At 44.0% G+C, this 14,745-nt stretch overlaps 1 protein-coding gene across 1 annotated transcript in view; it reads left to right on the top strand.

The window, feature by feature from the left end:
* Nucleotides 1–1,127: 1,127 nt before the first annotated feature.
* Nucleotides 1,128–14,745, top strand: part of LOC122559195 (coiled-coil domain-containing protein 3) — a 36,915-nt gene continuing 23,297 nt past the window's right edge. The window contains exon 1 of the mRNA XM_043708578.2: nucleotides 1,128–1,733. Coding sequence (XP_043564513.1) covers nucleotides 1,378–1,733 — 356 coding nt within the window. The 5' untranslated portion in view covers nucleotides 1,128–1,377. The remainder of the gene's footprint in view (nucleotides 1,734–14,745) is intronic.

Genomic DNA, 14,745 nt, shown 5'->3' with positions numbered 1-14,745 from the left:
AGCCTATGACTAGGACAGGAGCAAGGCAAGCCTGAATCATGTCAGTAAACAGATAAACTTGTTTTGTTTATGTATTTCTAATTTTAAAATAATGTGTGAATTGCAACCCACAATATGGACTGAGGCACTCAAGCAAATACATGAAGTTGAAACTTCATGAGTAGTACACGTGAAATTTTTAAAACAAATTTTATATAGGCTTATAGACTGGACATAACTAAAATGTACAGTAAATCAGAAATCACCCTCACTATTAATGTGCTTGCCCAAAGTATTATAATTGTCACCTGTAAACCTGCAAGTTCTCTGCGGGTGAGGCCACCTTGCTTCATGGCATTGTAGATTAGATTACTTACAGTGTGGAAACAGGCCCTTCGGCCCAACAAGTCCACACTGCCCCGCCGAAGCGCAACCCACCCATACCCCTACATTTACCCCTTACCTAACACAACGGGCAATTTAGCATGGCCAATTCACCTGACCTGCACATCTTTGGACTGTGGGAGGAAACCGGAGCACCCGGAGGAAACCCACGCAGACACGGGGAGAATGTGCAAACTCCACACAGTCAGTCACCTGAGGCGGGAATTGAACCCAGGTCTCTGACGCTGCGAGGCAGCAGTGCTAACCACTGTGCCACCGTGCCGCCCATTGTACTGTTGCTTTGTAGTTGCACAAATGTTTAACATTTTCGCCCGGACACTTGGTATTGTGATTCTGTGTATGTACAATTCCTTTGCAGACACCAACTGCCTGTTGTGAAAATTTGGAGCATTTTCACAATGTTTGTTTCAAATTTCCAACAATTGCATATTTTCCTTTTTTCATCACAAGCAGTTAAAATGATTGTTTACCTCGAGAAATCCAAGAGGGGTCTATGGAAAAGTAAATTACTGTAATGAAGTCCAAATGAAAGTTCCCCACAAAAAAAACGAGTTGGACGCAGTCATTAGAAGCTCCAGCGGGCTAGAACGATAGAACTCCAATGCCTTTAATTTAATTCTGAAAGTTTAAGAGAAAAAGAGGCAGGATTTGAACGCATGCCAGAGGCTGCTTCGGGTGTACTGTCGCTTTAAGAAAATCTTCGCGATTCAAAGCCCTTGAAAACTGATCTTGCTGGTTTGAGTTTTTTTTAAAAAGGGTTTAGAGCAATCGCACAAATTCTGTAAACCACACGAACCTCGTTGGATGGGGGGATTTTACACGCATTTTATGAAGTCCGTTTAAAAGATGCTGGCTGCATGGGCTGGGAATAGTGAAGGGAGCAGCAAACAGAGGTTACATACGTCGGGAAGAGTTTAAACAATCCGCCACCCCACTTACTCGACCAGACTGTTCTCAACTATCCGGGAAGAAGGAACTTGAGACTGGGACAGAATGAGCTGGGCATTCCCAATCCTGCTACTCACTGCCCTGGGAGGAAGTTGGGGATGTCAGCTACCTCACGACTGGAGACCACAAAGCGAGTCGTGTCGAGCTGAACTGGCCGAAATCATCATCTATGCAAAGGTGCTGGCTGTCCACAAAGACACTTACAGCGTCTATAACTACCTGCCCTGGCAATATGACACCGACCTGTTCTACTCGGCAGAGGTCGAGCTGCTGTGTGACCAGGCCTGGGGCAGTATGTTGGAGATGCCGGCTGGAGCCAGGTTTAACCTGACTGGACTGGGATACTTTCCTTGCCATTCTTACACGGTCATGGAAAACAACACTTACTACTTCTTCGTCAGGTAAGAACGGAGCAACTCGTGCGGGAGTTAGGGGAGAGAGTGAGTCAGTGGATGGTCACTTCCCTAGTCATACCTTATCTACTTTACCTTTACAAGAACCCGAAAAACAACACCAAAGGAAAAACACAAAACAGCTGGTCATCTGAGGAGAGAAACAGAGGGCAGGTTTCAGCTCAATGACCTGATGGATGAACTGTGGGGGATGAAAGGTCACAGGAAGGTCGGGGTGATCGTTCAGTTCATCAGCCAAATCGTTCAGAATGTTTCTCCCCACAGACCCTGCCTCACCTGCTGGGTATTTCCAGTTTTTATTGAGTTTTGGCTGTCTTTTGTTTCCAGCACTGGTGGTATTTTGTGCATTGAAGCTTAAACCCTCCTATCACCCTGACACCGGGGTATCTCTCAGTTCCCAGGATCAGACTGAACCTGGTTGCGGGCACAGCCTCAAGTTCTGAAGTGTTTCTTCGGAATGGCAAAATGACCTGACCCACCCCTCAGTATGATGGACATCTACTGGACAATGACTGATATATTTTCTCTGGATGACGTGAGGGACAGGGAGTTTATTGCAGGAACAGGCACAGCACATTCAGCAAACTTTCGCTCAATTCCTGTGTGTGTGTGTTTGTGGGGGGGGGGGGGGTCGGTATGTCGACTGCTGTCTGCCTCAGGGGCGGAAGGCTGAGATGTCTGGGACAAGTGCGGAGAGTTGGGGAAAGCGCACTTTTAGTAGTAGTAATGTCAATGCAGACTAGATAGGTCTTTTCTGCGCTGCGTGAATCCAAGTCTGGGTGTTACAGATAGCCATCTAACTTCCATAATCTTCTTTAGCTATCGATAATTGAGCCATTTGTTATATTGAATGAAGTTTATTGAGTGTTGGGATGGTTATCACGTAAGAACTGAAAGATTGGACGCAGGGGATGAAGATATTTCTGTTCAATGGTAGAATTGTTTCTTTACATCTGATGGACTTGCTGCCTTTTTCGTGCATTATAAAAATGTCCAGGCACACACAGTGATTGACATGGCCCAGCTAATATTTCTCCTCAGCTTGATGAAGAATCGACTTGGATTAACGTTATTGTCACAGAGTTCACCCTCCCCCTATTGAATAAAGCAGAGGATATTTTTTGTCCGAAAAAATCATAACATTTCTGGCAACAGTTGAGTTGTGAAGCTGTTCCTGTTGGAAAAGGAATGTTTCTCTGATGGGGACACTTCCAGCTTACCTCGTACAGTACAGGCTTCCAGCTATCAGATTAGAATGGGAATGGTTCGGTCTGTTTGATGTGTTCTTTTGTCCATTAATTGCAGATGTTTTACTCTGTCTCCTTCTATCTGATGGAGAATTTTCTGTTCATCAGACCGGTATGTTTATATCTAATGCAGATGTTTAGCCCCATCTGATGCAGGCGCTTCTGTTTATCTGATGGAGATGTTTACATCTGGTAGAAATGTTTCTGCTGATCAGATACAGATGTTTCTGTCCATCATATACAAAATGTTCTGGATGGAGATGTTCCTGTCTGTCCCATGCAGATGTTTCTGTCAACGCGGATGTGCCAATTCAGTAGATGCAGATACATCTATCTGCTGCGATTTTCTTTGCTATGAGATGGACATAGATATTTTTGTCCAGCATTTGTGCCCACATCTGTCTCGCTAATGGAGATGTTCCAGCCTGTCTCATCTGAATCCTTCCATTTGAAGCAGATTCCATCTCAATGAAATGCTTTTTATTCATCTCCTGGAACCTTTTTGCCCATTTGTTGTGACTGGGTTGACTGGGGAGGAAACATTTGCTAATGTCTGAGAGAGCTGTTTCTATTGATTTGATGGCAATGAGAATATTTTGAAGTCATTTGGCTTTAAACATTGTCTCAGCCTGCTCCTGCCCCACCGAACTCATCTCTGCATACCTCGACATGGTCCTGTCCCCCTTAGTCCAAGAACTCCCCACCTACGTTCGGGACACCACCCACGCCCTCCACCTCCTCCATGATTTTCGCTTCCCCGGTCCCCAGTCCCTTATCTTCACCATGGACATCCAGTTCCTGTACACCTCCATCCCCCATCACGAAGGACTCAAAGCCCTCCACTTCTTTCTTTCCCGCCATACCAACCAGTACCCTTCCAATTACACCCTTCTTCGACTGACTGAACTGGTCCTCACTCTGAACAACTTCTCTTTCCAATCCTCCCACTTCCTCCAAACCAAAGGAGTAGCCATGGGCACCCGCATGGGCCCCAGCTATGCCTGCCTCTTCGTAGGATATGTGGAACAGTCCATCTTCCACAGCTACACTGGCACCACCCCCCCACCTTTTCCTCCGCTACATCGATGACTGTATCGGCGCTGCCTCGTGCTCCCACGAGGAGGTTGAACAGTTCATCCACTTTACCAACACCTTCCACCCCAACCTCAAATTTACCTGGACTGTCTCAGATTCCACCCTCCCCTTCCTAGACCTCTCCATTTCTATCTCGGGCGACCGAATCAACACGGACATTTACTATAAACTGACTGACTCCCATAGCTACCTAGACTACACCTCCTCCCACCCTGCCCTCTGTAAAAATGCCATCCCATATTCCCAATTCCTTCGTCTCAGCTGCGTCTGCTCCCAAGAGGACCAGTTCCAAGACTGAACAACCCAGATGGCCTCCTTCTTCAAAGACCGCAATTTCCCCCCAGACGTGGTCGACGATGCTCTCCACCGCATCTCCTCCACTTCCCGCTCCTCCACCCTTGAACCCCGCCCCTCCAATCACCACCAGGACAGAACCCCACTGGTCCTAACCTTCCACCCCACCAACCTCCGGATACATCGTATCATCCTCCGTCATTTCCGCCACCTCCAAACGGACCCCACCACCAGGGATATATTTCCCTCCCCTCCCCTATCAGCGTTCCGAAAAGACCACTCCCTCCGTGACTCCCTCGTCAGGTCCACACCCCCCACCAACCCAACCTCCACTCCCGGCACCTTCCTCTGCAACCGCAAGAAATGCAAAACCTGCACCCACACATCCCCCCTTACTTCCCTCCAAGGCCCCAAGGGATCCTTCCATATCCGCCACAAATTCACCTGCACCTCCACACACATCATTCACTGCATCCGCTGCACCCGATGTGAACTCCTCTATATTGGGGAAACGTTACTTGTGTAACGTTTCAGAGAACACCTCTGGGACACCTGGACCAACCAACCCAACCACCCCATGGCTCAACACTTCAACTCCCCCTCCCACTCCATCAAGGACATGCAGGTCCTTGGACTCCTTCATCGCCAGACCATAGCAACACGACGGCTGGAGGAAGAGCGCCTCATCTTCCGCCTAGGAACCCTCCAACCACAAGGGATGAACTCAGATTTCTCCAGTTTCCTCATTTCCCCTCCCCCCACCTTGTCTCAGTCCCAACCCTCGAACTCAGCACCATCTTCCTAACCTGCAATCTTCTTCCTGATCTCTCTGCCCCCACCCCCACTCCGGCCTATCACCCTCACCTTATCACCCTCAACTTAACCTCCTTCCACCTATTGCATTTCCAATGCCCCTCCCCCAAGTCCCTCCTCCCTACCTTGTATTTTAGCCTGCTTGGCACATTTTCCTCATTCCTGAAGAGGGGCTCATGCCCGAAACGTCGATTCTCCTGCTCCTTGGATGCTGCCTGACCTACTGCGCTTTTCCAGCAACACATTTTCAGCTTTAAGCAGATCCAAACATGATTAACTGTAAAACAAGGATTGGAATTTGTTAGAATACATTCCACGATGGTTGATTCTAAACAGTAATTTAAAGTTTGCAACAAGTCAAACTATAATTTAGACACCCATTTAGAAAATAATGGTGTCAGTTTATATCCTCCAATGGTGAATCTCCTAAAAGTAAATGTAAATGAATCTAATCAGAGTTTTTGCAGAAAATTACAGGAAATAACTTTCAAAAACAGTGATCAGAAGGTTTGATGATTTTCTTTCTTTTAGTTTTCAAATGACAGGAAAAATGAAATAGTGAATCCACAGGTGCCTCTGAAGACTAAAAGTAATTGACAGAAATTGAATCATTATCAGCTTTCTAATTGAAAAGCTTTGATGAGATTCAAGCCCAGTCACAATTAGATATCAGCACTGTGTGTAACTACCTGGCACTGATTTCCCCTGTAGCCCCAGGCATCCCACTATGGGATCTATGAGTGCTGCGGACTTGGCATACTGTGTTATTAGAACATTTTTAGTGAAAAGTATTCCTTTGTTCATTACTAATTCCTTTAAGATGGAGGTAATTTGCAGGCACTGCAGTCATTGTGGCAAAGGTGTTGGCATGGTGCATATATAGGACATCCAGAATTCTGGTCCAGTGATAAGAAAGGAACAACAATACCAAGTCAAAAGTGATATGTAATTTGGAGGGGAGGTTACAGGCCATGAGCAGCACAGTGGTTCAGTTAATGGGTGGCATGGTGGCTCAGTGGTTAGCACTGCTGCCTCACAGCACCAGGGTACCAGGTTCGATTGCAGCCTCAGGCGACTGTCTGTGTGGACTTTGCCCATTTTCTCCGTGTCTGCATGGGTTTCCTCCAGGTTCTCCGGTTTCCTCCCACAGTCCTAAGATGTGCAGGTCAGGTGAATTGGCCATGCTAAATTGCCCATAGTGTTAGGTGCATTAGTCAGAGGAAAATGGTCAGGGTGGGTTACTCTTCGGAGGGTTAGTGTGGACTTGTTGGGCTGAAGAACCTGTATCCACACTGTAGGGAATCTAATTGTGATGTTTTCATACACATGCTGTACTTGTCCTTCTATTGGGCTGAGGTCATTGGATTGGAGGTGATATTGAACAAGCCTCAGCAAGTTACTGCAGTTACTTGTAAATTATATGCACTAGCAGAATTAGAGTCAATGGGAATTGGGAGAAAACTCTGGAATCATACTTGGCACAGATGAACATGGTTGTATTTAATGGAGATCAGTCATCTCAGCTCCAGGACATGTCCACAGGAATTCCTTGGGGTAGTGTCCAAGGCCCAACCATTTTCAGCTGCTTCATTAATGAACTTCCGTCATTATAAGGTCAAAGGTGAGGATGTTCACTGATGATTTCATAGCAGTCAGCACCATTTGCAACTCCTCAGATGGTGACGCAGTCAATGCCCAAATTCAGCAAGAGCTTGACAATATTGCTGTGTTCTTCCAGCCTCCTGCTTGTCTACACAATATCCAGTCTTGGGCTGATGTGGTAAGTAATATTCACATCAGACAAGTACTAGGTAATGGCCAACAAGAGAGAATCTAACCATCACCCCTCAACATTTAATGATGTTACCATCATTGGATCCCCCACTGTCAACTTCCTGGGAGTTACCATTGACCAGAAACTGAACAGATCTGGCCTTACAATGTTAATTCTTTTATTATTCATTAAGGAAATATGAGCTTCGCCAGCTGGACTCTTAGTTATTGTCCATTGTTTATTATTAAAGACATTGCCCTTATTTATTGGCCTTGAGAAGGTGGTGGTGAGTTGTCAATTCTTGGATCACTGCTATGGTTACACTCACAGTGCTATTTGCAGGGAGGCTGCAGTATTTTGATTCAGCAACATCGAAGGGTAGGCAATATATTTTCAAGTAAGGATATTGTGACTACAAAGCAGGTCAGAGGCTTGGAATCCTGCAGTGAATAACTCTTGACTGCTAAAAGCCTGTCCACCATCTGTGGGGCACAGGTCATTTGCCTGGATGAGTGCAGCTCCAACAATACTCAAGAAGGTTTTCAATATCTAAGGCAAAGCAACCTGGTTGTTGGGCATCATAAACATTTATAACCTGCACCACCAACATTCAGTATAAGCAGTGTGTACTATCTATGAGATGCACTGCAGAAATTCACCAAAGATCCTTGCAGAAAACTTCCAAACCTAAAATATTATCACCTAGAAAGGTAAGGGGAGCAGTTACATGGGAAAAACACTAACTGCAAGCTCCTCTCCAAGGCACTCACCATCCTGACTTGGAAATAAATTGCTGTTCTTTCACTGTTGCTGGGTCAATATCTTGGAACTTGCCCCCGAACAGCATCATGGGTGTATCTACACTAAATGGACTACAGTAGTTCAAGGAGGGCCAGTTCATCGTTAACTACTCAAGGATAGTTAGAGATGGGTATTAAGTGTAGGTCCAGCCAACTAAGACCACCTTGCCTGATTTAATGAAAAAAAATGCATGGATGGTGAATAGGGTGCTTATCTTTGTCACATCCATCCAGGCAAATAGGAAGTATTCCATCACACGTTTTGGCCCTGGAAATGTTTTGGTGAGTCAGGAGGTGACTCATTCAACACAATTTTCAGCCTTCAACTTGTTCTTACATGCAATATGTGTATGTGGTTGGGCATGTTAAAAGTTTAGTTCAGATTGACCAATACCTCCCCCACTCCTCTCACCAATATGTGGGGGATTCAATCAGAGTATTGATGCCAAAGGAAGGTGATGATCATTGCAGATAAGTGTGTGGTTCGAATGGGTTCCTCACCTCTTATCTAAATCCTGGATGTTGTTCAGATCTTGCAGCATGCAGTTGGGGACTGCTTTATTATTTAACAAAATGCAAATGGATCAAAGCATGACAATGATCAATGAACTTTCCCCATTCTGACTTCGTGATGAAGAGAAAGTTATTGATGGGCCACTGAAGATGCTTGGGCCTAGAAGACTGAAATGAGGAATTTCAGCTGAAATGTACAGGAGTTTTTAAATGTATTCTTAATGAACAAGGCTCTTACTTTTCCAGCTGCCACCTTCCATGAAAACTCTTTGCTCTTTATAGTTATTACTTTAATAACAATCTTTAATGTTCAGTTGACTTATCTGTTTAAATGACTGCCTCAGAAGTTAAAGCTCTCCTGAGAGGATCTGGCATGTTTTAAAGGGAAAATGCAGTAAAGTATGTTTGTTTAGGAATTTCAATGAAACATGTAATTAGCACAGTGCCACTTTTTATAAATACTTATATCAACACTGTTGAATCATTAAAGAAATCATGCTTAAAATTCAAACCAAACTGTCAACATGTTTTCAAAGGATATTATCCTAACTGTAGAATCATAGGTTTAGGGAGGCAATGGTCTTAGTGGTATTGCTGTTGGAGTGTTAATCTAGAGACCCAGGAAATGTTTTGGGGAGCTGGGTTCAAATCCCACCATGGCAAACGGTGAAATTTGAATAAAATAAATATCTGGAATTAAGAGTTTGATGATGACCTTGAATCAATTGTCAGGGAAAACCCCGTCTGTTTCACTAATCCTCTTTAGGGAAGGAAATTGCCTTCCTTACCTGGTCTGATCTACGTGTGATTCTACAACCACCTGATGAAGGAGCAGCTCTCTGAAAGCTAGTGCTTCCAATTAAACCTGTTAGACTATAACCTGGTGTTGTGTGATTTTTAACTTTGTACACCCCAGTCCAACATTGACATCTCCAAATCGTGACTACATGAAGTCAGATTTCCTGTAATGGTGAACAGGAGTGGCTGCATTTCGCTTAAGTTGCTTTGCACATTTAGTTTTCAGAAGCTTTTGCAGGTGTAAGGACTATGTCATAGAATCATAGAGATGTACAGCATGGAAACAGACCCTTCAGTCCAACCCGTCCAAGCCGACCAGATATCCCAACCCATCTAGCCCCACCTGCCAGCACCTGGCCCATATCCCTCCAAATCTTTCCTATTCATATATACCCATCCAAGTGCCTCTTAAATGTTGCAATTGTATCAGCCTCCATCACTTTCTCTGGCAGCTCATTCCATACATGTACCACCCTCTGGTGAAAACGTTGCCCCTTAGGTCCCTTTTATATCTTTCTTCTCTCACCTTAAACCTACGCCCTCTAGTTCTGGACTCCCCCACCTCAGGGAAAAGACTTTGTCTATTTATCTTCTCCATGCCCCTCATAATTTTGTAAACCTCTATAAGGTCACCCCTCAGCCTCTGACGCTCCAGGGAAAACAGCCCCAGCTTGTTCAGCCTCTCCCTATAGCTCAAATCCTCCAACCCCGGCAACATCCTTGTAAATCTTTTCTGAACCCTTTCAAGTTTCACAACATCTTTCCGATAGAAAGGAGACCAGAATTGCATGCAATGTTCTAACAGTGGTCGAACCAATGGCCTGTACAGCCACAACATGACCTCCTAACTCCTGTACCCAATACTCTGACCAATAAAAGAAAGCATACCAAATACCTTCTTCACTATCCTATCTACCTGTGACTCCACTTTCAAGGAGCTATGAACCTGCACTCCAAGGTCTCTTTATTCAGCAACTCTCCCTAGGACCTTACCATTAAGTGTATAAGTCCCGCTAAGATTTGCTTTCCCAAAATGCAGCACCTCGCATTTATCTGAATTAAACTCCATCTGTCACTTCTCGGCCCATTGGCCCAATTGATCAAGGTCCTGTTTAATCTGACATAACCTTCTTCACTGTCCACTACACCTCCAATTTTGGTGTCATCTGTAAACTTACTAACTATACCTCTTATGCTTGCATCCAAATTATTTATATAAATGATGAAAAGTAGAGGACCCACACCGATCCTTGTGGCAATCCACTGGTCACAGGCCTCCATTCTGAAAAACAACCCTCCACCACCACCCTCTGTCTTCTACCTTTGAGCCAGTTCTGTATCCAAATGGCTAGTTTTCCCTGTATTCTGTGAGGTCTAACCTTGCTCACCAATCTCCCATGGGGAATCTTGTCGAACGCCTTACTGAAGTCCATATAGATCACATCTGCCGCTTTGCCCTCATCAATCATCTTTGTTACTTGTTCAAAAAACTCAATCAAGTTTGTGAGACATGATTTCCCATGCACAAAGCCATGTTGACTATTACTAATCAGTCCTTTCTTTCCAAATACTTGTATATCCTGTCTCTCAGGATTCCCTCCAAGAACTTGCCCACCACTGACGTCAGGCTCACTGCTCTGTAGTTCCCTGGCTTGTCCTTACTACCCTTCTTAATGAGTGGCATCACGATAGCCAACCTCCAGTCTTCTGGCACCTCACCTGTGACTATCGATGATACAAATATCTCAGCAAGAGGCCCAGCAATCACTTCTCTAGCTTTATACAGAGTTTGTGGCTACACCTGATCAGGTCCTGGGGATTTATCCACCTTTACACGTTTCAAGACATCCAGCACTTCCTCCTGTGCAATATGGATATTTTGCAAGGTGTCACCATCTATTTCCCTACTTTCTATATCTTCTATATCCTTTTCCACAGTAAATACTGATGCAAAATACTCGTTTAGTATCTCTCCTATTTTCTGCGGCTCCACACAAAGGCCGCCTTGCTGATCTTTGAGGGCCCTATTTTCTCCCTAGTTATCCTTTTGTCCTTAATGTATTTGTAAAAACTCTTTGGATTTTCCTTAATTCTATTTGCCAAAGGTATTTCATGTCCCCCTTTTTGCCCTCCTGATTTTCCTCTTATGTATATGCCTACTACCTTTATACTCTTCTGAGGATTCACTCGACCAAACCTTCAATTTCTTTAGTCATCCAGCATTCCCTATACCTACCAGCCTTCCCTTTCACCCTAACAGGAATATACTTTCTCTGGATTCTCGTTATTTCATTTCTGAAAGCTTGCCATTTTCCAGCCGTCACTTTACCTGTGAGCATCTGCCCCCAATCAGCTTTTGAAAGTTCTTAAAGGTAAAAACAATGACTGCAGATGCTGGAAACCAGATTCTGGATCAGTGGTGCTGGAAGAGCACAGCAATTCAGGCAGCATGGATGCTGCCTGAATTGCTGTGCTCTTCCAGCACCACTGATCCAGAATTTTGAAAGTTCTTGCCTAATCCTGTCAAAACTGGCCTTTCTCCAATTTAGAACTTCAACTTTTAGATCTGTCTATCCTTTTTCATCATTATTTTAAATCTAATAGAATTATGGTCGCTGGCCCCAAAGTGCTCCCCCACTGACACCTCAGTCACCTGCCCTGCCTTATTTCCCAATAGTAAGTCAAGTTTTGCACCAATTTTCTTGTACACACTTAACAAATCCAAATCCTTCACACTATGGCAGTCCCAGTCTATGTTTGGAAAGTTAAAAACCCCAACCATAACCACCCTATTATTCTGACAGATAACTGAGATCTCCTCACAAGTTTATTTCTCAATTTCCCTCTGACTATGAGGGGGTCTATAATGCAATCCCAATAAGGTGATCATCCCTTTCTTATTTCTCTGTTCCACCCAAATAACTTCCCTGGATGTATTTCCAGGAATATCCTTCCTCAGCATAGCTGTAATGCTTTCATTTATCAAAAACGCCACTTGCCCTCCTCTCTTACCTCCCTTTCTATCCTTCCTGTAGCATTTGTATCCTGGAACATTAAGCTGCCAGTCCTGCCCTTCCCTGAGCCATGTTCTGTAATTGCTATGATATCCCAGTCCTATGTTCCTAACCATGCCCTGAGTTCATCTGCCTACCCTGTTAGGCCCCTTGCATTGAAATAAATGCAGTTTAATTTATTAGCCCTAACGTGTCCCTGCCTGCCCTGACTGTTTGACTCGCTTCTGTTTTCAACTGTACCAGTCTCAGATTAATCTCTTTCCTCACTATCTCCCTGGGACCCCCCTCCACAATCTATAGACCGGAAAATAACACTGTCTTATTCCTCTACAAAACTCTTCTCCAGGTTAAATTAATAGTTGTCTTTAAGTTTTGTGCCTTCTTTTAAGGCACCTAGACTGAAATGAGAAAGAGCTATTTTAAAAACAATGGTTACGTGTTTTGAAAGCAAATAATCTGACACACACTGCAGCCATCATCTAAATAATTGCTTGAACAAACAGCAATTTAAGATTGAGTTGCAGAAGACTTAGAGCCAAATATGGATGTGGTGACAAGAAGTTGAGTTGTCTATGGACTAGTGACCAATTATTGATTAGATTCCCTACAGTGTGGAATCAGGCCCTTCGGCCCAACAGGTCCACACTGGCCCTCCAAAGAGTAATCCACTCAGACCCAATTATCTCTGACTAATGCACCTAACACTATGGGCAATTTAGAATGGCCAATTCACCTGACCTGCTCATCTTTGGACTGTGGGTGGAAACCCTTGCAGACACAGGGAGAATGCGCAAACTCCACACAACAGTCGCCCAAGGCTGGAATCGAACCTGAGTCCCTGGATCTGTAAGACAGCAGTGCTAACCCCTGAGCCAACCATGCCACCCCAAATGGCTCTCTCACTCCCCTCTCTCACCGCCTCACACTCTCTCTCTTGATAACAGACAATTTTGTGTGCCGATGACTGCATTATTGATGCCTCTGATAAATGAACAACTTGGAGCTGGGAACAAGTTATAAAGATGGAGATGTTCAGTTTTCCCCAATTCTAGAGCAGTCTCTCTGTTATCTGCAGTCAAATTCACATTAAACCTGAAGAAAACCAGCTTATCATTATTGCAACAGTTTTAAGGTATAAGTCAGAAAATGTTTATAAGTAACTTGTGTCTCCTACCAACCAGTAGAAACATCCGGAGAAAGGCAAACGAAAGAACATGTTGTTCAGAAGGAGAGTCAAAAGGGACCACAGAACTTGAGAACAAAAACTACTGAACTGTCTTTCTAGATTGTCCCCCTGCCAGAATCTATTTTAACCTGACCATTTGTCTGTGTGTGTGTGAGAGAGAGAGGCAGCGCACCTATGCATGCGAGGGGAATTTATATGGGAATTAGAGTTCTAATTTGTCGTATTATATGCCAATAGTTATAAACTGTAACTGTTTATCTGTATCTACAATCATTACTTGTGATAATTCGTAATTCTTGTCAAGTACAGGAACATGATCTGAAGGCCAGGTAAATTGGGGAACTTTGCACATTTTGTGAAATCTTTTGTGACATCTCCAGAAATAGCAGGGCTTAATTTCCAGCATGTTATCCCAGTAAGATGCAATACAAGGCAGGTTATTGCAAATGGGATACTGAAATGGCCTGGCTACCTCTTTAGGGCACCTGTGTGTACAAAGCAAGCAATAATACATTAGCTTAACCAAACAGATTGAAGAATGAGTCAAGAACAATTCAACCAGGAAATGTCAGTTTGATGTGTGAATTTAATATCAACTCAGCTACAAAATAAAAGAGAAATAATAAATTAATTGAAACAAGAAATAAAAAATGAATCTCCTCCGTCTAACATCAGAAGGAATGAAACATCACATTTGCTGTGGTTCTGTTCATCGAGCTGGAAGTTTTTGTTGCAAATGTTTCGTCCCCTGTCTAGATGACATCCTCAGTGCTTGGGAGCCTCCTATGAAGCGCTTCTGTGGTGTTTCCTCCGGCATTTATAGTGGCCTGTCCCTGCCGCTTCCGGTTGTCAGTTTCAGCTGTCCGCTGTAGTGGCCGGTATATTGGGTCCAGATCTATGTGTTTGTTGATGGAGTTTGTGGATGAGTGCCATGCTTCTAGGAATTCCCTGGCTGTTCTTTGTTTGGCTTGCCCTATAATGGTAGTGCTGTCCCAGTCAAATTCATGTTGCTTGTCGTCTGCGTGTGTGGCTACTAGGGATAGCTGGTCGTGTCGTTTCGTGGCTAGTTGATGTTCGTGGATGCGGATCGTTAGCTGTCTTCCTGTTTGTTCTATATAATGTTTTGTGCAGTCCTTGCATGGGATTTTGTAAAATGTAATTTTCACAGCCGGTGAGGTTGCTGAATGATACATAAGAAAAATCATATCATTAAAAAAGAATTAGACAGAAATGGGCAAACCCAAAATTCTGTAATGAGTAGTCTATTTCCACAAACTCAGAACCATCTTGACTCAATATATTTGAATAGAAAGGTCGGTAATGAAATACATTTCATGCACCTTGGACAGCGGCTTCCAGATTTTTGCATTTAACTGTCCATCTGTCCTCATTTTAAGCTACTATCCAATTTCAGCTAATTTTGAGGATTGTACAACAATTGGCTACAGAACATCCTTTCTTCAATA

Source organism: Chiloscyllium plagiosum, unplaced genomic scaffold (genome assembly GCF_037043375.1).
Source record: "Chiloscyllium plagiosum isolate Xiang-an unplaced genomic scaffold, Cpla_swu_hap1 HiC_scaffold_14, whole genome shotgun sequence".
NCBI classification, from domain to species: Eukaryota; Metazoa; Chordata; class Chondrichthyes; order Orectolobiformes; family Hemiscylliidae; genus Chiloscyllium; species Chiloscyllium plagiosum.
This window is presented reverse-complemented; position numbering and strand designations above follow the sequence as displayed.